Below are 22,564 nucleotides of genomic sequence, written 5' to 3'. Positions count from 1 at the left end.
TGACTTGTTTCTAGCTGATTTCTCTACACGGTGACTTGTTTCTAGCTGAACTCTCTGTAGAGTTATCTGTTTGTAATTGAACTCTCTACAGGATGGTTTCTTTGTAGCTGCTCTCTCTACAGGGTGACTTGTTTCTAGCTGATCTCTCTACAGGGTGAACTTGTTTCTGGCTGAACTCTCTACAGATGATTTGTTTGCAGCTGAACTCTCTACATGGTGGTTTCTTTGTAGCTGAACTCTCTACAAGGTGATTACTTCTATCTGATCTCTCTACAGGGTGATCTGTAGCTGAACTTTCTACGGGGTGATTTGTTTGCAGCTGAACTCTTGGTATGGTTTCTTTGTATGTACAAGGTAACATCTTCTAGCTGATCTCTCTATAGGGTGACTTGTTTGTAGCTGAACTATCTGCAGAGTGATTTGTTTGTAGTTGAACTCTCTACAAGGTGATCCTTCTAGCTGATCTCTCTACAGGATGACTTTTTCTAGCTGAACTCTCTACATGGTGATCTGTTCATAGCTGCACTCTCTACAGGGTGATATGTTTGCAGCTGAACTCTCTACATGGTGGTTTCTTTGTAACTAAACCCTCTATAAGGTGATGTCTTGTAGCTGATCTCTCTACTGGATGACTAATTGCTTCTAGCTGATCTCAATATAGAGTTATAACTTTCTCTATAGAGTTATAACATGTTTGTATAGCTGAACTCTTTACAGAGTGGTTTTTTGATTGGTTGCTGAACTCTCCAGCTACACGGTGACTTGTTTGTACTACAGAATGACTTGTTTGTAGCTGAACTCTCTACAGAGTGAGTTACTTGTAGCTGAACATTGCTTAAAGTGACTTGCTTGTAGCTGATCTAGATGAACTCTCTACTGGGTAGCTTTTTTTGTAGCTGAACCCTTTACGCAGTGATTTGTTTGTAGCTGAATTCTCTACAGAGTGACTTGTTGTAGCTGAACTCTCTACAAGGTGACTTGTTTATAGCTGAATTCTCTTCAGTGTGACATATAATGTTCTGAATCTCTACAGCAACATATTTGTAGCTGAATTCTCTACAGGGTGACTTGCTTGTAGCTGAATTGTCTATAAGATTAACTGTATGTAGCTGAACTCCCTACAGAATAACTTGCAATGTAATATAATTCTATAATGGAGTAAGTTATAAACGTAGCTGAATGCTTTATTAGGGTGACTGTTCTATTAGAGTATCTCGATCTCGCATATGATACACGTAGTTGGCTTTGGAATCATAACTCAGTGTTTTGTAATCTGATTCTTCTGTACTACTGCATGGACTTTCTATAATAATTATTCCAGCCACACACTGATTTTCAGCTCACTACTCTAAGCGGTTTGCCTGGTAGGCGTGAAAACTATTAGTTTTTTATTCATAAAAATCGATCGCGTAATTGTGACACAGGTTGGGTTTTGTGTTATATCTCGATGGCCTTTAACTGGATTCCTTTCAAACCACAAAAGGCACTCCTACGATAGTTACTCCATCTACATAGCAATTTTCAGCTCATTCCTTCAAGCGGTTTACCCTGTGGGCGTGACAGACCTTCGACCTTATTTTATGCAAATAATCGGTCATAACTCTGTGAATGTTCATCGGGTTCCTACCAAACTTGGTACTGAGATTCGCCTTAATGAGCCCTTTAAGTGTGCCAAATTTCAGCCCGATTGGAGCACGCATTCGAGTTTTATTTCGGATTTTGCAAAGTGTGCGAAAAGAAGTAGAAGAAAAAAACGAAGAAAAAAAACCAAAATTTTTGCCGCTCGTATCTCGGAAATGGCTGGAGAGATTTTCTTCAAATTTGGAATGTGGACTCCCCTACCCAGCCGGCACTTCTGCAGCAACTTTGGTTTCAATCGGATAAGGAATCACGCAGCTACAAAGGTGTGAAAATCGCGTTTACTTTCTTCCTGTAAATATACTCACAGTGTGGCGCGCCGGCTTCTTGGGCCGCACGACACACTACCGTGTGTCTTGATATGCTAAACTATATAAACTAGACTAGTGTTACAGTGTTTTAAAATAGTAATTAAGGGTCATTCCAACATGGATTTTAGGGTCGCCTCTCAGATTTTGATGAAACTTGGGGTGTTTGTAGTACCTGTGGTGCTTATCACTCATGCAAATTTTTAGCTTCCATACTCCCCATAGTTTCTGATTTACAACCACAAGTATTTTGAATATTTCATGAAAAAATAATTAATCTCTAGTTACATAATCAACTGTAACTTCGCATTGTGTAAATATTTTTAAACACTATGTGCACTGACGAAGACTGTTGATCAACCTTTCCAGTGATCCCTTAGTTATGGGATATCTACTTAATTATGGTTCAAAAGTACTTTATTGTAAACTTTAATCCTCTATATTTTGAAAAATACTGCTTGAAATTCTTCATTTTTTTGTGAATAATGATTGGGCCATGATCTATGTTTGATAAATTTTTTTTATGGTGGGACCACCATAGCTCAAGAGATATAATGGATTATGTTGTGGTATGCAGTGAATTTTGTAGTCTGTTATTGCTTTATGGGAGTGTACACCTGCAATAACCATTTGCAACAAGGCCATGCCAAGTTTTTCTTGTAGAGTGAAGGTGTCTAGGTACAGTGCAATCTGTATTAGTGACCACCTGTATAGAAAGACCACCTATGTGCTGCATTAAATTTGAGCAGGTTTATTGTACTTATGCAGTCATGTACGTAACTTGAATAGTATGAAGTGGGGCTACTGCACATGGCAGGATTTGACTTAGTAAATAAGGTATTTAAAATGGTACAATGCTCATGAGTTTATGGATGTATGGTGATCTCATTTTAAAGTCCACCTGTCTAATAAGGACCAATTTTGGATTTGTGAGGAAAGGTTGATGCTTTGGTGCTGTACATTAATATCCAATTAAAGAAGTATAAAGTAAATACAGCACATAGGTGGTCTTTCTATACTAGTGGTCACTAACATAGGTTGCACTGTATGTAGCTTGTTGTGAGTGGTTGTTGCAAGTGTACACTCCCATAAATCAACAACGGACTACAAAATTCACTACATAATTCATTATATTTCTTGAGCTCATTGTGGTCCCACCACAAAAATTTTTATCAAACATAGACTATGACCCAATCATTATCCACAAAGAAATCAAAGAATTTTAGGCAGCAGTTTTTGAAGGATTAAAGTTTTCAATTAAGTACTTTGAACCATAATTAAGTAGGTATCCCATAATTTAGAGATCACTGGAAAGGTCATTCAACAGTCTTCCGTTACTGAAAATTTTGTATAAAAATATTTACACCGTGTAAAGTTATGATCGATTTTGTAACTACAGATGGACCAATTTTTCATGTAATATTCAAACTATTTGTGGTAGTAAATCAGAAACTACGGGATGTGTTGAGCTAAAATAATTGCATGAGTAATAAACACCACAGGTTCTACAAACACACCAAGTTTCGTCAAAATCTGAGAAGTGACCCTAAATTCCTTGTTTATTTGACATGGAATGACCTTAATGTAAAAAGTAGGGATTCAAGCAATACAAACTAGTTGAACTAGAAATATGAATGATGGTATTACAACATATAGCCTGTGAGAAAATCTCTACTTTGCTATTGAATAGATTGTAAAATAATTATTATGACATACCAAATACCATCATTCGTATCTCTTACTTTACTAGTTTTATTACCTGGATCCCTACTTCATAATTTTACTATTTTATAGTTATTTTGCAGGGTTGAAAATAGACAACAGTAGCTGATTTAAAATGTGTATTTATTTTAGCTCCTGGAAATTTCTGATGAGATAAATGCCCTAGTTACAAATCAATCATACTATGACATCATGTTGATGCATTTGATTAAGAAATACCATGGTCCACGGGGTGTCTTGAATGCTTACTCTGAAGAGAAGGAGAGGTTGAGCAATTTTGAATGCTTCAAGTATGTTCAGAAAACCTTACAGGTGAGATTTGTAACAGTAACTAGCAGAGTCTATCAATGTTGCATTTAGAATTCTTCTGCTGCAACTAGTCACTTGTTTCCCTTTATTGTGAGCAGTTCAAAAGCTAAGCATCAATTCACCTCATTGTACAAAGAAATTTGTAATAATCTTGACATCATATCAAAAGGCTATTCTCCAGCAAAACAAAGGAAATTCCTGACTTATGTGAATTCAGTGTAAGTGTCATTCTCACAATTTAAACCTGTTAAAAATTCTGTGTATTTATAACAGAATCAGAAGTAGTGACAGGAGTTATGACAAAGTGTCATGTATTCGGATGATGATATGGCTTTGTGTATATCACGAGTTCTACTGTAAGAAGGTATGTACATGCTTACTGAATTAAGTGTTGAGCATGTGAGAAAATGCAATGTTTTAACATACATTTTAAATAAAGTATCACCTGGAGTGTTTTAAAGCATGTGAGGTGCAAAGGCCATGTCAACATTTCATGGGCTCAACTGACCCACTTTTTCATAAATTGAAACTGGAAATAAATTTTCATCAGTAGAGCTAGAGTACCATAGGTGGATCTAGCAGACACTATCGGGGGGGGGGAGAAAGTTTAGGGTAAAACAGTGTTTATTCCACTAAGAAGAGAAGAATGGAATTCTACTACACAAGTTATATTCATTTGCAAAACTTTGTTCAGTATAACTGGGTGAATGATGTACATACGCTTATTAAGACTCTAGTTGGAGAAAATTCTTTAAAATTAGACCTCCTAGGTTGAGCATTTTTGATAGCATTTAGCTAACAAAGTGTATGTTTTGCAAAGCATATAAAAATTTGTTAGCCTATCTAAAATCTGTTTGATGGTAAATCAAAATAAGGTAACTATGTTATAATTTACAAAAAATATGACGTTAGAATTGCGACTGCTCTATTTGAGTATCTTGATCTTGGCACAAATATGCAAACTTGTTTGCTTCACTTTCTTCACAGTGTGCAGTTTATAACTGTTGAGTACATTTATAAGTGTTGTCTTCTATTTGCCCATTGGCTTTCTGTACTTCTGAGTGTGAATGCATAATTCCAGTTTCTGGTGTAAATATAATAGTGTAGGTCCAAGGGGGGCAAGAGAATGGCAGGGGGGCTTGCCCTTGGCCCCCCATCAGATCTGCCTATGCTATAAACTCTAAGCAGAGGCCTGCTTTTAACTACTATACTGTATCTTCTCAAAACCAAACTCAGAATTATGCTATGGGTGCAAATGAGCTGCAGTTTCGTCAAGACCATGCCCCTTACTTGGAAACTGTGTATCAGGACACTTCAAGTATTGTGTAATGTGTTTTGGATCCAAATGTATGATTCAGCTAATATCAGCGAGTAATCTTACTATCATTCTATAACCTTTGATTTCTGTCTAGAAACAAAGCCATGAATTGGTGTTATTGTTTGAGAACTGCAAGGAGGATCTAAAGTTGTCAAATGAACACATTAAGGTGCTAAATTGTTTCCTTGATTCTACCAAAATGATTAAAAAGGAAGAAGTTTCCAATCCATTGAATCCTGATGCTGTTATATATGAAGAAACTAGAACAGGAGAAGTGCAAAGAATAACCCCATCTGGTAATGTTGATAAACGTGATGCTATATGGGAGTTCTTTAATCCATACCATGATGAAGGTAGGTAAATGTGTAAAGATAATTGTGTAATGTGTTAGGTAGTAAATTAAAAGTTCTTAGAATACATATGCTTTTAAAATTATAACGTTTTAAGCTAGTAGGGAGTATTACAATAAATAGTGCTGCATGAAGAGAATCACTGCCTCATGTGCAGATTTAATTCCAACTTTCACTGTAAAATAATATGGTGACACCCTTGAGTGTAAATGGGCAATCACAGCATCTGTATAACATCCCAGAAGTTATGCAAGGTACTGTGGTAATACCCTAGGGCCATCTTGTGACTCTATATTACATTGTTAATTTTTTAAATTTTCTAATGATACTAACACACAAATCATCTACACACCACAACACCCCTAGTTGTACAGTACTAGCTCATTATATTAGCAAACAAAACAGAAGGCTAAGTAGAGATTAAATATGTGAATCTAGTTGATGGTTTCCAAAATTCCTAATTTATCCTTATACTTGTGCGCTATCATTCTTTGTATCATTACATATCATTTGTGAACTCCCATGCACCACATGTATCAAAGAAATGACTTTAGCTAGACGTATTGTACGATAAACATGTGCTAATTGCTGGAAAGCAAATTGTCAAATTTTAGCTACATTATGCCCATTACACATCCCTACATATCAAGAAGAATGCATACATGGAGCGCCTATGTAATAATTTTGCTATTAGAAGAATGGTGTGAAAATTACTGAGGATTCCCGTTTTATTCTTATGCAAGCCATTGATTTGGTAAGCACTTCCATGAATAAACACCTTTGTGTATCAGTGAAAAGAAATTGGAGATTGTGATGCATTGTATGCTCTGTGATGTGTAATTTCTAACTGTAAACAGGTTAAGCCTATAGCATTAGCCATTGCTGAGTTATGCTTGCCTGAATTAAGGCATCAATTAGTTTGCGAGTTAAATAGTTAGTTAAGTAGTAGTTTTAACATGGGCACGAGTGATTTGCCTGAAATATAAGCACAAGCAACGAGGGCGCAGCCCAAGTGCGTATATTTCAGGCAAATCACAAGTTCCCATGTTACAACTAATCTAATCAAAAACAGCCAAACTGTAAAAAAAGGTGCGGCCCCCATAAAGGCCATGGTGAAAAAAGATGTGAAATCCAAGGTGGCGGCCAAGAAATGGCTGTGATGGTAGGTTAATGGTTACATTTTAATAACAACAATTCAGGTGAATTTGGTGCCAAGACCAAGCGGCACAAAATTCACCTGAATTCTCGTTATTAAAATGTAACCATTAACCTACCATCACAGCCATTTCTTGGCCGCCACCTTGGATTTCACATCTTTTTTCACCATGGCCTTTATGGGGGCCGCACCTTTTTTTACAGCTTGGCTGTTTTTGATTAGATATCACTTCTTTTTGTATTTGTATACTGCAAAGCCGGCCTATGGCTGGCTTTGGGGCTTTTTTAACCCATGTGTTTTTTTCTTTACCACAGGAAGAAGAAAAGAACTTAAAGAAGAATTTTAGTACTTCAATTATTTTTGATTTTATTAGTAATTATACAAATTATATACATATATTTATTACATGCTCATTATTCCCCACAGGATTTTTTTTGCAGCTGATCTCTCTACTGGGTGACTTGAAATGTAGCTGAACTATATACAGGATGGTTTCTTTGTAGCTGAACTCTCTGTAACAGGTGATTTGTTTGCAGCTAAACTCTCTACATGGTGGTGTCTTTATAGCCGAACTCTCTACATGATGGTTTCTTTGTAGCTGAACTCTCTATAAGGTGACTTCGTCTAGCTGAACTCTCTACAGGGTGATTTTTTTGTAGCTGAACTCTCTGCAGGGTGATTTGTTTGCAGCTGAACTCTCTACATGATGGTTTCTTTGTAGCTGAACTCTCTACAAGGTGACTTTGTCCAGTTGATCTCTCTACGGGGTGATTTGTTTCTAGCTGAACTCTATACAGGGTGATTTGTTTGTAGTTGAGTTCTGTACAGGTGGTTTCTTTGTAGCTGAACTCTGTACATGATGGTTTCTTTGTAGCTAAACTCTTTACAAGGTGACTTCTTCTAGCTGAACTCTCTACGGTGTAATTTCTTTGTAGCTGAACTCTCTATATGATGGTTTCTTTGTAAATGAACTCTCTACAAGGTGAATTCTTCTACCTGATCTCTCTACAGGGTGATTTGTTTGTAACTGAACTCTGTACAAGTGCGTTTTTGTGGGTGATCTCACTGCAGGTTGATTTGTTTGTAGCTGAACTCACTAAAGGGTGATTTTGTTTGCAGCTGAACTCTCTACATGGTGGTTTCTTTGTAGCTGAACTCTCTACAAGGTAACTTCTTCTCTACAGGGTGATTTGTTGTAGTTGAATTCTCTACAAGGTGGTTTGTATGAGGCTGAACTCTCTACATGGCGGTTTCTTTGTAGCTGAACTCTCTACAGAGTGATTTGTTTGCAGCTGAACTCTCTACATGATGGTTTCTTTGTAACTGAACACTCTACAAGGTGACTTCTTCTAGCTAATCTTTCTACAGGGTGAATTGTTGTAGCTGAACTATCTACAAGGTAACTTCTTCTAGCTGATCTCTATACAGGGTGATTTGTTTGTAGTTGAGTTCTGTACAGGTGGTTTCTTTGTAGCTGAACTCTGTACATGATGGTTTCTTTGTAGCTAAACTCTTTACAAGGTGACTTCTTCTAGCTGAACTCTCTACGGTGTAATTTCTTTGTAGCTGAACTCTCTATATGATGGTTTCTTTGTAAATGAACTCTCTACAAGGTGAATTCTTCTACCTGATCTCTCTACAGGGTGATTTGTTTGTAACTGAACTCTGTACAAGTGCGTTTTTGTGGGTGATCTCACTGCAGGTTGATTTGTTTGTAGCTGAACTCACTAAAGGGTGATTTTGCTTGTAGTTGAACTCCTTGCATTGTATCTAGTTTCTAGCTGATCTCTCTACAGGGTGATTTGTTTGTAGCTGATCTCTCTACAAGTTGATTTGTGTGTAGCTGATCTCTCTGTAGGTTGATTAATTTGCAGCCGATCTCTCTACAAGGTAATTTGTTTGTAGCTGAACTGTCTATAAAGTGATTTATTTGTAGCTGATCTCTCTGCAGGTTGATTTGTTTTAGCTGAACTCTTTACAGGGTGATTTACTTGTAGCTGAACTCCTTACATTGTGACTAGTTTCTAGCTGATCTCTCTACAGGGTGATTTGTTTGTAGCTGATCTCTCTACAAGTTGATTTGTGTGTAGCTGATCTTTCTACTGGTTGATTTGTTTGTAGCCGATCTCTCTACAGGGTAATTTGTTTGTAGCTGAACTCTGTACAAGGTGCTTTTTTGTAGGTGATCTCGCTGCAGGTTGATTTGTTTGTAACTGATCTCTCTACAGGGCAATTTGTTTGTAGCTGAACTCTCTATAAGGTGATTTGATCTCTCTGCAGATTGATTTGTTTGTAGCTGAACTCTCTAAAGGGTGATTTGCTTGTAGCTGAACTCCTTACATTGTGTCTAGTTTCTAGCTGATCTCTCTACAGGGTGATTTGTTTGTAGCTGATCTCTCTGCAGGTTGATTTGTTTCTAGCTGAGGTCTCTACAGGGTGATTTGTTTCTAGCTGATCTCTCTACAGGGTGATTTTTTGTAGCTAATCTCTCTGCAAGTTGATTTGTTTGTAGTCGATCTCTCTACAGGGTAATCTGTTTGTAGCTGAACTGTCTATAAGGTGATTTGTTTGTAGCTGATCTCTCTGCAGGTTGATTTGTTTTAGCTGAACTCTCTACAGGGTGATTTGTTTGTAGCTGATCTCTCTGCAGGTTGATTTGTTTGTAGCTGAAGTTTCTACAGGGTGATTTGTTTCTAGCTGATCTCTCTATAGGGTGATTTTTTGTAGCTGACCTCTCTTCAGGGTGATTTGTTTCTAGCTGATCGCTCTACAGGTTGATTTGTTTGTAGCTGAAATCTCAACAGGGTGTATTGCTTGTAGCTGAACTCCTTACATTGTGTCTAGTTTCTAGATGATCTCTCTATAGGGTGATTTGTTTGTAGTTGATCTCTCTGCACATTGATTTGTTTGTAGCTGAACTCTCTACAGGGTGATTTGTTTCTAGCAGATCTCTCTACAAGTTGATTTGTGTGTAGCTGATCTCTCTGCAAGTTGATTTGTTTGTAGTCGATCTCTCTATAGGGTAGTTTGTTTGTAGCTGAACTGTCTATAAGGTGATTTGTTCGTAGCTGATCTCTCTGCAGGTTGATTTGTTTTAGCTGAATTCTCTACAGGGTGATTTGTTTCTAGCTTATCTCTCTACAGGTTGATTTGTGTGTAACTGATCTCTCTACAAGCTGATTTGTTTGTAGCTGATCTCTCTGCAGGTTGATTTGTTTCTAGCTGATCTCTCTACAAGTTGATTTGTTTGTTGCTGATCACTCTAAAGATTGATTTGTTTGTAGCTGAACTCTCTGCAAAGTGTTTTGTTTGTAGCTGATCTCTCTACAGGGTAATTTGTTTGTAGCTGAACTCTCTGCACAGTGACTTGTGTGTAGCTGAATTCTCTAGAGAGTGATTTAATTGTAGGTGAACTCTCTATAGGGTTCATGTCTTGTTTATAGCTGAACTCTCTTCAGTGTGACTTGTAATGTTCTGAATCTCTACAGTGATATAATTGTAGCTTAACTCTCCACAGGGTGACTTGCTTCTTGCTGAACTGTCTATAAGATGAACTGTTTACAGCTGAAGTCCCTACGATAACTTGTAATGTAATAGAATTCTACAATGGAGTAAATAAATTAGCTGAATGCTCTATTAGGGTGACTGTTCTATTAGAGTATCTCGATCTCGCATTTGCTACACAGAGTTGGCTTTCGAATCATAACTCAGTGGTTTGTAATCCAATTCTTCTATACTACTGTAAGGACTTTCTATGGAGATTATTCCAGCTATACACCGATTATCAGCCCATTGCTCTTAGCGGTTTGCCTAGTAGGCGTAAAAACTAATACTTTTTTATTACTAAAAATCGATCGCGTAATTGTGACACAGGTTGGGTTTTGTGTCATATCTCCGTGGTCTTAATCTCGATTTCTTTCAAACCACCAAAAGGTACTCCTACGATGGTTACTCCATCTACATAACAATTTTCAACTCATTCCATGAAGCGGTTTACCCTGTAGGCGTGACAACAAATCGATCTTGTTTTACGTGAATAATCGGTCATAACTCCTGAACCATTCATCGGATTTGCACCAAATGTGATGCTAGGATTCGTCTTTAAACTCCCTTTCTGTGTGCCAAATTTCAAGACGATCGGAGGACGCGTTTGCATTTTATAGCAATTTTTGCAAGTGTGCGAAAAGACGAAGATGAAAAAAAATGAAACTTTGGCCCCTCATATCTCGGAAATGGCTTGAGTGGTTTCCTTCAAATTTGGAATGTAGACTCCTCTAGGTGGCGGGCAACTCTGCAGCAAATTTGGTTTCAATCGGATAAGCTATCACCGAGATACAAAAGTGTGAAAATGACGTTTTCTTTCTTCCTGTAAATATACTCACGGTGTGGCGCGCCGGCTTCTTGGGCCTGTGTCTTGATATATTCCACTTGGGTGATTCACCTGCAAGTGTGGGTAAATTGTAGGAATGCTTTGCAAGTGGGACCATGTGAATTTCAATTGTGGATATTATCATAAGAGCAACGACAAGGTGCTGCTGAGGGGTCCAACGTAAGTGTATCGACACGAGCATGCAGATCGCTTCAATTGTGGGTACGCAATCAAACACAGGAAACCCAAATGTGAGCTGAACAGCTAATAATGAAGCTTAAGTGACACTATAAAGTACTTACTATACTAGCCATGAATAAACTAAAGCAGTGAATATGTTTACAGCGCTATAATGGCCTGGTCAATTAAGCGCCACGTCCAGTCACTGTGTATGTGTTTGTGACATCACGCCAGGTGTCAAAACAGCAGTATAAAAGACAATTGAAGTGCACTAAAATACTTACTGTACTAGCCATGAGTAAACTAAAGTAGTGAATAATATTGTTAACACTAATGGTCAAACCAATATAAGCACACCTAGTGTCTGGACATCGCCACGTGGCTATACAATCAAAACAGCAATATAAACTAACCTGTGACCTTCTTCATTCGGTAAAACAACGAAGTATCTTCTTCCCCAAGTCCATGATCTATGCTTTGGCTCACTTTACAAAATTAAAACCCACTATCAATCTATGAAGTATCACTATATTAAAGCAGAGGAGATCACACAGCTTCATCAAAAAAATCAGATGATTTCTGAGAATGCTTGGAATGCATTAATGAGAATAGGAGGTAGTATATACAAGTTATATCCCTTCTAGGAAGGATATAACTTGTATATACTACCTCCATTTCTCATTAATGCATTCCTGAGCACTGATAGCAGTGTTATTATACCACTTATACACCTTCTCTTCCCTTTGAAGTGAGGTGTGAAAGTGGTATGTTAGTTAGTTGACTGCAAATGAAAATAGAATATAAAGTGGTATATCCTTGTCAATGTGATATTTTAATGAGCATGGTTGCCATATCCCTGTGCTATTCACTATCAGTAGAGTAGTGTGTGTGTTACAAGACAGGATCGATGGCGAGACAACGGATCATGGTCCAGCACGCGAACCAACACAAACTCTTATTACTACTTTCTAATCTCAAGCCTCTACGCATGCGCAATATATACACCGTCATAACACACACCCCCCTACAAAATCCCCCCTACAAAGAGAAGGTACACTACAAAAGCGAGGTCGGTGGTAAGTATAACATGACACAAGTACATGGGTGTATATAAGCAACAAAACAAAAAAAAAAAAAGTATGCATACAGTTCCAAAATGACATAATCTATAATCCATAACAACAATATGCCAAAAAAAATAAAATCAACTAAGGGAAGAGAAAGAAAACAATCGTTCAAACCTCACATAGCTCTAGACAGAGCGTCTGCCAGCACATTATCACGTCCTTTTACATGACAAATTTCCAAGTCATATTCTTGAAGGGCTAAGCTCCACCGAAGCAATCTCTGATTACTGTTCCTCATCTTATTGATGAACACTAATGGATTGTGATCCGTGAAAACTTGGACTGAAGCAACTGTGGGACGTAGATAAATGTCAAAATTCTGAAGAGAAAGCAGTAAAACCAAAGTCTCTTTCTCACATGTAGAATAGTTACATTGGTGAGCATCAAACTTTTTGGAAAAATAACAGACAGGGTGATCGATCCCTTGTAGGTCCTCTAGTAGAAGGACACCACCCACTCCAATGTCACAGGCATCCACAAACAACTTAAACTGTGCACTGAAATTGGGTGCAACAAGTACTGGTGCCAATAACAACACTGACTTAATTCGTTCAAATGCACTCTGACAAGCTGATGTCCAGACATATTTCTGTTTCTTCTGAAGAAGTGCAGTAAGCGGAGAAGCAATTGTGGCAAAGTTGTGACAAAATTTCTGATAGTACCCTGCCATTCCCAGGAATCTCATGAGGTCACGTTTATCTTTAGGTACTGGGTACCTCTGAATGGCTTCAACCTTAGCTGTCACCAGAGCGACCTGACCTTGACCAACTACATAGCCTAGGAACACTACATGAGCATGACAGAATTCACTTTTCACTAGGTTTACCGTCAACTTTGCATCACGCAATCTGAACAAAAGATCACGGAGCTGAACAAGGTGCTGTTCCCAATTGTCACTGTATATTACTAGATCATCTATGTACGCACCACAACCTTTCAGACCTGAAGTCACCTTATTTATCATCCTCTGGTAAGTAGCTGGGGCGTTTTTCATCCCAAAGGGCATTACAGTATATTGGTATAGCCCGTCTGGTGTCACAAATGCTGATACTTCCTTTGCCTGCTCAGTTAATGGCACTTGCCAGTAGCCTTTTAACAAATCAAATTTGCTAATGTACTGAGAATGTCCGATTTGGTCGATACAATTGTCTACTCTTGGTATCGGGAAAGAATCAGATCTGGTCACAGCATTGACTCATCTAAAATCAGTACAAAATCTAAATGTACCAACTGGTTTGGGAACCAGGACACAGGGGGAGCTCCACTGGCTCTGACTCTCCTCAATGATGCCATTACGTAACATGTATTCCACTTCATGTCTTAAAGCAGTCAACTTAGCAGGGTTCACTCGGTAAGGGTACTGCTTGATAGGGCGAGTATCACCAACATCTACGTCATGTCAGGTAGCTGTTGTCCTCCCTGGAACATCAGGAAATAGATCAGAGAATTCCTCAACAAGCTGCTTGATTACAGCACTCTTGTTCTCTGGGAGATGATTCAACTTGTCACTTATCTTGTCAAGGATGTCTGAGTTGTGCAGCTTCATACCCTTCTCCACAGGACTAGGATCAATTCCATTATTAGGAGGGTGACTACTTACAGTGGCTATATTAGTTACAGTTCTGCAAGAAGTGGGACCATCTTTACCATGGTAAGGTTTTAACATGTTGATATGGCAAAGTCGCTTCAGCTTCCGTCTGTCTGGGGTGCTGATTACATAATCAACTTCACTTGTCCTCTTCTCCACTGTATAAGGTCCACAGTACCAGGCTTGGAGGGGGCTACCATGAATGGGGAACAACACTAATACCTGGTCTCCAGGACGAAATGTCCGTGTTCTAGCCTTTCTGTCGAACCATGTCTTCATCTTACACTAACTCTCCTTAAGTTTCTGCCGTGCCAGGTCATTAGCCCTCGTTAGTCTTTCCCGTACATCTGATACATGTGTGAGAAGATCATCTGATGAGTCTTCAGCTAACCACATCTCCTTGAGGAGTTTCAATGGGCCACGTGGGGTATGACCGAACACTAACTCAAAAGGGCTGAATCCCAATGACTCCTGTACAGACTCACGTACAGCAAACAGTAGGAGTGGAATGCCTTCATCCCACTCTCTCTTCTCCTGTAGGCAGTAAGCCCTCAACATGTTCTTTAATGTCTGATGGAATCTCTCTAATGCACCCTGTGACTGGGGGTGGTATGTAGTTGACTTCACTTGCTTGATACCCAGTTGAAACATGACCTCTTGGAAATATCCCAGACATGAAATTTGAACCCTGGTCAGACTGAACTGACTGAGGAAGCCCCACCAGAGTAAAAAATTTGATCAAAGTCTTCACTATCTGTGGTGTCCGGATACTTCGGAGCGGAATGGCCTCCGGAAAACGGGTAGCCGCACACATTATGGTTAGGATATACTGGTTTCCACTCTTACATTTGGGAAGTGGCCCCACACAATCAATAATAACGTGCGAAAATGGCTCACCTAACACTGGAATGGGAGTCACTGGTGGCTTCTGATTGGGCTTTCCCACCATCTGGCAAATATGGCATGAACGAATGAAGCTCTTCACATCTCTGTGAGCTCCAGGCCAATAGTAGTGATTCAACACTTTACAATAGGTCTTCTTGATACCTAAATGGCCAGCCATAGGAGTCTCATGTGCCAGACTCAATACAGTGCCACGATACTTCCCCGGGAGAACAATCTGATGCAGAACTTTCCATTCATCACCAGCAAGGACGTCTGGTGACCGCCACTTCCTCATAAGCACACCCTCCTTCCAGTAATAGCAACTTGGTATTACAGCAGCTTCCTTCTCACTAACAGCATACTGACTAAGTGACTGCATCTCAGAGTCACTCTCCTGCTCTTTAATTAGATTCTGTCGGGACAAAGCATGGTAAAAATCTAACTCATCTACCTGCTACTCTGCCAAATTACTGGGTGAGACAATAGGTGAGTACTTCAAAAATGTGTCAGCTAAATCCAGTTGTTGACTGTCCATATTCAAATTTGGTGTAGATTGTTGGTGTTCATCCTGTTCAACTGAGACCCGGGAAGATGATCTAGCTCGCGCCATAGCCCGTGTAACAGCACAGGCAGGAAATAACTCTGAATTCTGTTTTCCTGTTCCTTCATCATTACAGCTCATGTGAGGCACCTCTGAAACTTGAGGGTTCTCCACTACACTTCCTCCAGCTAGATCATTTCCCAACAGGACTGTGATTCCTCTCACAGGTAAGGAGGGCCTAACTCCAATTATCACAGGACCACTGAGTTGGTTACATCTCAAAAACACCCTGTGCAATGGTACCTTCATTGTACCTAGTTCCACACCTTGCAGCAACACACTAGTTCCAGTAGCTGACTCATTCAAAAATGGCAAAGTATCTGCTAGTACCAGAGATTGTGATGCTCCCGTATCACGTAAAATTGTTACTGGATTCTCTCCCACTGAGCCAATAAGGGATATCGTTCCCCGTGACACAAAAGGCTCATATTCAACTGGGACCTTCATTGACTCCGCTTCAACACTACTATTTTCTAACTTATGGGGTGCAACAACAGAATTACTACGAGTTTTACCATCCTTCCTCTCAAGGGCTGGGCACTCAGCTTTGACATGTCCTCTGCGCTTACAGTAATAGCAGGTTGGGCCCAGTGGCAACCTGGGTGTTCCCTGATCATAAGGATTCTGTGGACCTGTTCCACTTCTGTGGTCACGCTTTCCTGTGCCTGAAGTTTTATTTACAGGATCTGAACGGGCATCTGGCCTGTTAAAGCTGTTTCTGTGAGTCAGTACATAGTCATCAGCTCTGGTTGCCGCTTGATGAAGGTTATCCACTTTCTGCTCATCTAGGTAAGTCTTTATCTAAATAGGAAGGCAGTCTTTAAAATCTTCTAATAGGATGAACTGTCTCAGTTTCTCAAAGTCACCATTTACTTCATTTGAGGCACACCACCTATCAAACAGGGTTTGTTTCTCTCTGACGAATTCTAAATATGTCTGTGTCGACCCTTTCTTGGTGCAACGGAACTTTTGGCGATATGCCTCCAGCACCAGTTCATAGGCCTTCAGGATGGCTGACTTTACCGTGTTGTACACAGAGCTTTGATCGACAGATAAAGCTGAATAAACTTCTCGGGCTTTCCCAACTAGGGTACTTTGAAGTAACAAAGTCCAGACTTCTCTGGGCCACTCCAAACTTGTTGCCACCTTCTCGAAGTGCAGAAAATACCTGTCTGCATGGTTCTGTCTCCTGAAAAGGAGGAACAAATCTTATATGCCTTGTCACATCAAACTTCTCTGAGACACTGGTAGGTGTTTTAGCAGTAGCTGTAGCCAGTTCCAATTCCTTTGCCTTCAATTGTACAGCAATCTCATGTTCCTTAATCTCAAGGTCTTTTATTCTGAATTGTGCTTCATGCTCCCTTTCCTTTTCTTGTAATTCTAACCGTTTCATTTCAGTAGTGTTACTTTCCTCAATAGCCTCTTCATCGTCTGACACAATATTCTCATCCATTAAATAATTACTCACAAGCTTCTTCACATCTCCCTTCCTCATCGAAGTACTTACTTCTAGTTTAAGATGGTTTGCCAGTGCTACTAGTTCTGATCTCTTCCACGCGGCCAATTCACTTAACTTAGGAGCAGCTACGAAGGTTTCAACACTGAACGACATATCTACAACTCGCAACGATAGTCCACAAAACAATAATCCACGAAACGAGAGTCCAATAATCACCACCAAATAAAATCCACAAAACGATTCCAATTGTAGCTCACCATATGGTGACCATGCCATACACTAAGATCACTGTCTACAATGCCAGGCGACGACCAACTAGCCTAGCACAAAGAGAAAACAAAAACAAAGTGGCTCAACAACAAAAGTCACACCTGTTTCGGTACCTTTGACCCGGTACCAAGGATTTTGAGCTTAGGCGGAACGACCTCCGCAGTGACTTCTCCGCTGCGACGACAAAAGTTCACAATGTCGTTGGTTTTCTCTCCCGGACAAGCCCCCACTTGTTACAAGACAGGATTGATGGCGAGACAACGGATCAAGGTCCAACGCATGCGCAATATATACACCATCATAACATGTGGTAGCCATGATCAAGTGCTATAACTGCAGTTACATAGATCATGAAGGGATGTGTTTGCTGTACCTTCATTAGTAATGCAGATTTATTAATGGGCATGATCACTCAGGTCATTGTCCTCAAATGATGTAGTTAGACCATTAATAGTGCATCACTGTGCTCGATTGTTATAAGTCTAACTAGATAGTTAGGGGCATTTTTATTATGCTTTAACTTAAGGGGCATATCAAAGCATTTTCCTTATGCTGATTTGCATTCTTAGGGGCATATCAAAGCATTTTCCTTATGCTGCTGTAAAAGGTGTGGCAACACCTTTTACAGCAGCATAATTGATTCAAATAATTATGGGGCTTCTAAATGCACCCCTCAAGAAAATACTTTATATGAAAAATAAATGCTTTGATATGGTTCTGTTTCATGAAGAAGATGGCAAGCAGCATGATAGAAAATAAAAGGAAAGGAAAGGAGCAGAGGACAGCCATTCATTGGTATTTGCATACAATGGCACTAAAATTATTGTAGAACACTGTCCATGACGAAAGGTACCTTTCAAGAAAAGTGTTATTGTATCTAGTATCAAATATATTAAGGTTATTCTTTTTTAATTGTCGCCAGGACCTAAAGTATGGTCTGCCAGCCTGTCTGCCTGAACACAGTTGTTAGGCTAGAGGTTAAATGATGTACAGTACAGCTCACAGGTAACGTCGCGAGTATACACATGCGAGTAATGCTTGCATCTTCTCGCGGGATCATTCTTTTGCAATGTACTGTACAATACCTGTGGAATATCGTGTGGATATGCACTAGCCCCGCGAGAAACTCGCCACACATGAGAACACTCGTTACTGAGTTTAGTAACTTCATACAGCACTTAAATCACATAAACATTTGTGATTGGTCCCATAATTATGTTCGTGCAAGCCTAGCTAGCTAAGTTTCCAATAAGCGCACGCTGGGCCCGCAGAACGCAATGGGTGGAATATTTATGAAACGAAAAAAAAATCTGTAAATTCTAAAGCACTTGTTTCACAATGAAGGAAAGTGATAACACCAAAAACCTTGGTAGCATCGTGATCCCAAAAGCAAGAGGAGTTCCAAAATCTTTGTTTCGTGTCAGTACTCTCAAGGAGACAGAAGATATCAGCGTTAGTCTGCCTTGCGTTGGACGAGCGGTTCACTATTGCCTTTTCTCACATTCGCCTTCGCCGGTCCCCCGTGGACGTAGAAAAGGCCTGAAAGACAAAACTTACCCAGCAATGGATTTGCTTGTTCATGGAGAATTCGATGGTGCAAGTTTCATCTTGGTAGAGGACTGCATCTGTATGTTATGATCGTTTTATTAAATGCCTGTAGTTTATTGTCATTGTACAAATCGATTTTTTTTGCTGTTAGCACTTCGTAGGGGCACTGTAACTTCGAAATTTCTTGGCTTCTAGAGTTGAAATATCGGTTGACCATTCCTTTAACTATCTAGATAAACGAATTAGAAAAATGCACTAACTGGGGTTCTGTGGCATTACTTGGCAACCAATACATCTAGGTTTACGTTAGCTACTGCTAGCTACAATACTGACTGTAGTCCGTGACAGAGTCGAGGTCAATTCAGTGGCTAAGTTATTTGGTAGCTACAACACAGGCATTGCTATAGGAGACTTCACAGCTGGCGGAACTAAGCCAGTGCTGCCTTCCAAGACCATAAATGAGACCTGTTATCTGGTCTTGCGTGACGCTCTCGAGTAAAGTTAGCTATCGTGGAGCATTAGTGTAGCCTTGCTGCATCCACATGGGTCACTCGAGCGCGCATCATGCATGTACATGCGACGTTACCCGTGAACTGTACTGTATTGTAAAGCCAGCAGAATTTGGCAGGTGCCACTCATTTGGGTATCCCTACTATATAGTGGTAGTACTGTATGATATTTGTTGTTTGTGTAGTATCTTCACTCATGCATGTATTCTACAGATCCATCAGATACTGATCTACGTCATGCACTAGCTAATATGATTGCAGTTGTGTTTGCTCTACCAAGTCGTAGTAACCATATTTGGTATCACATGTTTCGTCCTGGAAAGTTAGAAAACACACACTTGACTGGATTCATGGTAATGTTATGAATGCAGAAAATTCGTGTAGTAAAAAAATATTTTGTAGTATCCTTATACAGTCAAAACAGGAGGGTTAATGTATGACTGTGGATGTGAGTTAAATCAAGATGGACAATATGGGAGGAAGGATTATATACCACATGCCACAAGAGGCACACTTAGTTTACACTCATGGTATTTGATGTTGTGGACCAACTTTGGTGCCTTCTGTGTTGGACTGTTGACTCAACCCAATGCAATAAAACAAATTAGTGGTAATGTTACATGTTGTAATGATGGAATGCTTTGTAACTGTACTGCATCTGTTAACATTACTTAGTACATGCGTAAAATACTTTGATCTTTGGAATCTAATGATTCTTTAATAGTTGACTAAAATCTTCTACCAGTCCATACACTCACTTGCTATCAGACCTACATCTAAATGTCTTCATTTGGAAGTCTGCATCGTAATGTACTGAGTCAGCATTGCACATTGTGGTATCCACCATGCTTATTTTGACATGGTTTTGCAGTTGATTTTTCATATATCAAATGTGGTTGCAGGTTTACATTTTTTATATTGTAGTACAAACTAACTTAGAAAGTACAGTAGCGTATCTAAACTATCTGAGTGCATAGGAACTGCCTGCTATAAGTGGAAGCCCAATCAGGATGGAGGTCTGAATATTTGCCATCAATTTTCAATAAGAAAGCACACTTAATATATTTGCAGCTAAATAGATTGTTACACATGACTGCGTAAGATTCATTGAATACCATGGCTGCTTTATTACAATATCTGATACTTTTGTTAATCTTGTGTACAAACATTTCTTTACTTCTTTGGTCCAGGCCCTACTAGGTCCATCTAAGATGTACTGTGCCACCGAGAAAGTACAAACTAGTGAAAGTACACCAGAGTTTATAATGTTAACAATATGTGACCCGCTGAGCGAAAACCAGACTAATTTGCATTTTTATCAAACTTCATTTTATAACTTCTTTGTTATCCAGAGGGAAAAAACAATGGGCTGTCAAAGTTTCAGCGTTATCTGGTGAATAGTTGTGGAGTTATAGTGAATAAGTGCAAAACAATTGATTTGTACAGTGACTATACTGGAAAAAAATTACCGGCACATGTTTAATAAATCATGATTCACAAAGGAAACAAGCTATGGAGATGGGACTTGGCTCATTGTCTTCACAATGAATTGGGGCATTCAGCAAGCTATGATTTTTGCCCTATATCCATGCATTTAAACAAAAAAGATGTTTACACTTAGAAACAGCAACATTTACATAATATTTTACTGCAACGTAAACAAACACCCATTACTTGTGTTTGCTTCATGGCACTAAAACGAAGCAAAGATATTCTTACTTACCATTAACAGACAAATCCATTAGTCACTTAGTTATCTCGATTTGAACCTTGTTTCAAGCGATTAAAGTGTGCATAGATTATATTTGTAGTGTGCGATGTTTTACCCAATGTATTTCAATGTGGTTTTTCTCAAAAACAGAATTATGCAAACTAGTCGGGTTTTCTCTCAGTGGGTCACATATAACCAACTTTGTTTCACTATTATTTAGCACCTTATTTTAAACCAACTGAGAATCTTTTTGATATGGTACAGTTTAAGTATGCAAATATTTTGTTACTCATTCACTGAGCACACATTTGTATCATAGTAATTTCAAAACCCTCAGCTTAGTGTGGAGAATGCTCTAAAATCCTCATGCTGTATGAATGTAATATATTATGACACTACAAGTATTTGTCTATAAATTGTGGGCTAAACACGTATCCCAAACATCTACAGTCAGTATGTGTTCACCTGAGCCCCCGCCAAATATAGTAATATCAATATAGTAATATCAAAGAAGGTGAACATTTGTTCACTACCAATGGTTTGTACTGGAACAAGTACGTTTTCATGTTGTAAGCATGTTTGTGTGCCTGAATTGTCTACACTAAGTGTATGGAATGTATGGATATTTTCAATTCACTTGCTCTTGCCCATATCAAAATGCTGTTTTGATAAACAGTTCCAGCTCAGGTGAACACAAACCGACTATAACATCAGCAGAGAAAATAGCCATTTTGCTTATTTATAAAATATTTTTCAAATAAAGATACAGTGGGAGCTACTTTCGATTAGTTTGAGGATTCAATGTAAGTGGTGATCCCTACTATTAAGAACTATGTATGATATCTGTTAGAATTCATACTCCTGTGTAAAATTCTCACTTCTGCATAAGATCATTGTCATAATATTCGTTTCTCATCCACCATAGTAGAGCGGCATAGTGCAATAGTTGCGCATTTTTTGATATAAGTATGAAAGCCTCCATATATAAGTTGTACTCCTTGTGACATATATTTTTGATATAGTGCCATTGCATATTTGACCTTTGGTGACCTTTATGGCCATTTTTGCATTGAAAATTCATTGCTTTGTCTTTATCTCCCTGAGGCATCATTTTGTACAGTTTCAAATTACAGGTGCTGCTAAAATGAACTACTCGGCTTTTATTTGAAGTCATATAGGTGATTGCATTCCAAAGTTATGATCATTTATATTAGGCATGGAATTCTGTGAATTACTTGCCCATTAGTAATTTACACCCCAAGGGCAAAGAATTTTATTACTTATAAAAATGATTCTAACTTGGTGGTGGAATGAGATACTACGTAACTTCAAACAAAAGCTCAATATAGTTCTTATATCAGCATCTTTAATTTGATGCCATGTTTTAACAGTGTAAAATAATGCCTCAGGGAGAAAAAAAATTATTTATTTTTAATCAAAAAATGGCTGTGAATGTCCCCAAAGGTCAAACCCATGACCAAAAAAAAACATGTCACAAGAAGCACAACTTGTGTGG

At 38.9% G+C, this 22,564-nt stretch overlaps 1 protein-coding gene across 1 annotated transcript in view; it reads left to right on the top strand.

Annotated features, from left to right (window-relative positions):
• The window catches only part of LOC136264088 (uncharacterized), a 238,778-nt gene that overhangs the window by 178,334 nt on the left and 37,880 nt on the right, over positions 1-22,564 (top strand). Inside the window, exons 57-62 of the mRNA XM_066058779.1 lie at positions 3,801-3,980; positions 4,029-4,195; positions 4,251-4,341; positions 5,390-5,648; positions 19,551-19,690; positions 19,740-19,947. Coding sequence (XP_065914851.1) covers positions 3,801-3,980; positions 4,029-4,195; positions 4,251-4,341; positions 5,390-5,648; positions 19,551-19,690; positions 19,740-19,947 — 1,045 coding nt within the window. The remainder of the gene's footprint in view (positions 1-3,800; positions 3,981-4,028; positions 4,196-4,250; positions 4,342-5,389; positions 5,649-19,550; positions 19,691-19,739; positions 19,948-22,564) is intronic.

This window comes from Dysidea avara, chromosome 8 (genome assembly GCF_963678975.1).
Source record: "Dysidea avara chromosome 8, odDysAvar1.4, whole genome shotgun sequence".
NCBI classification, from domain to species: Eukaryota; Metazoa; Porifera; class Demospongiae; order Dictyoceratida; family Dysideidae; genus Dysidea; species Dysidea avara.
The sequence above is the reverse complement of the archived record's forward strand: the minus strand, read 5'-3'. Positions and strand labels throughout refer to the sequence as shown.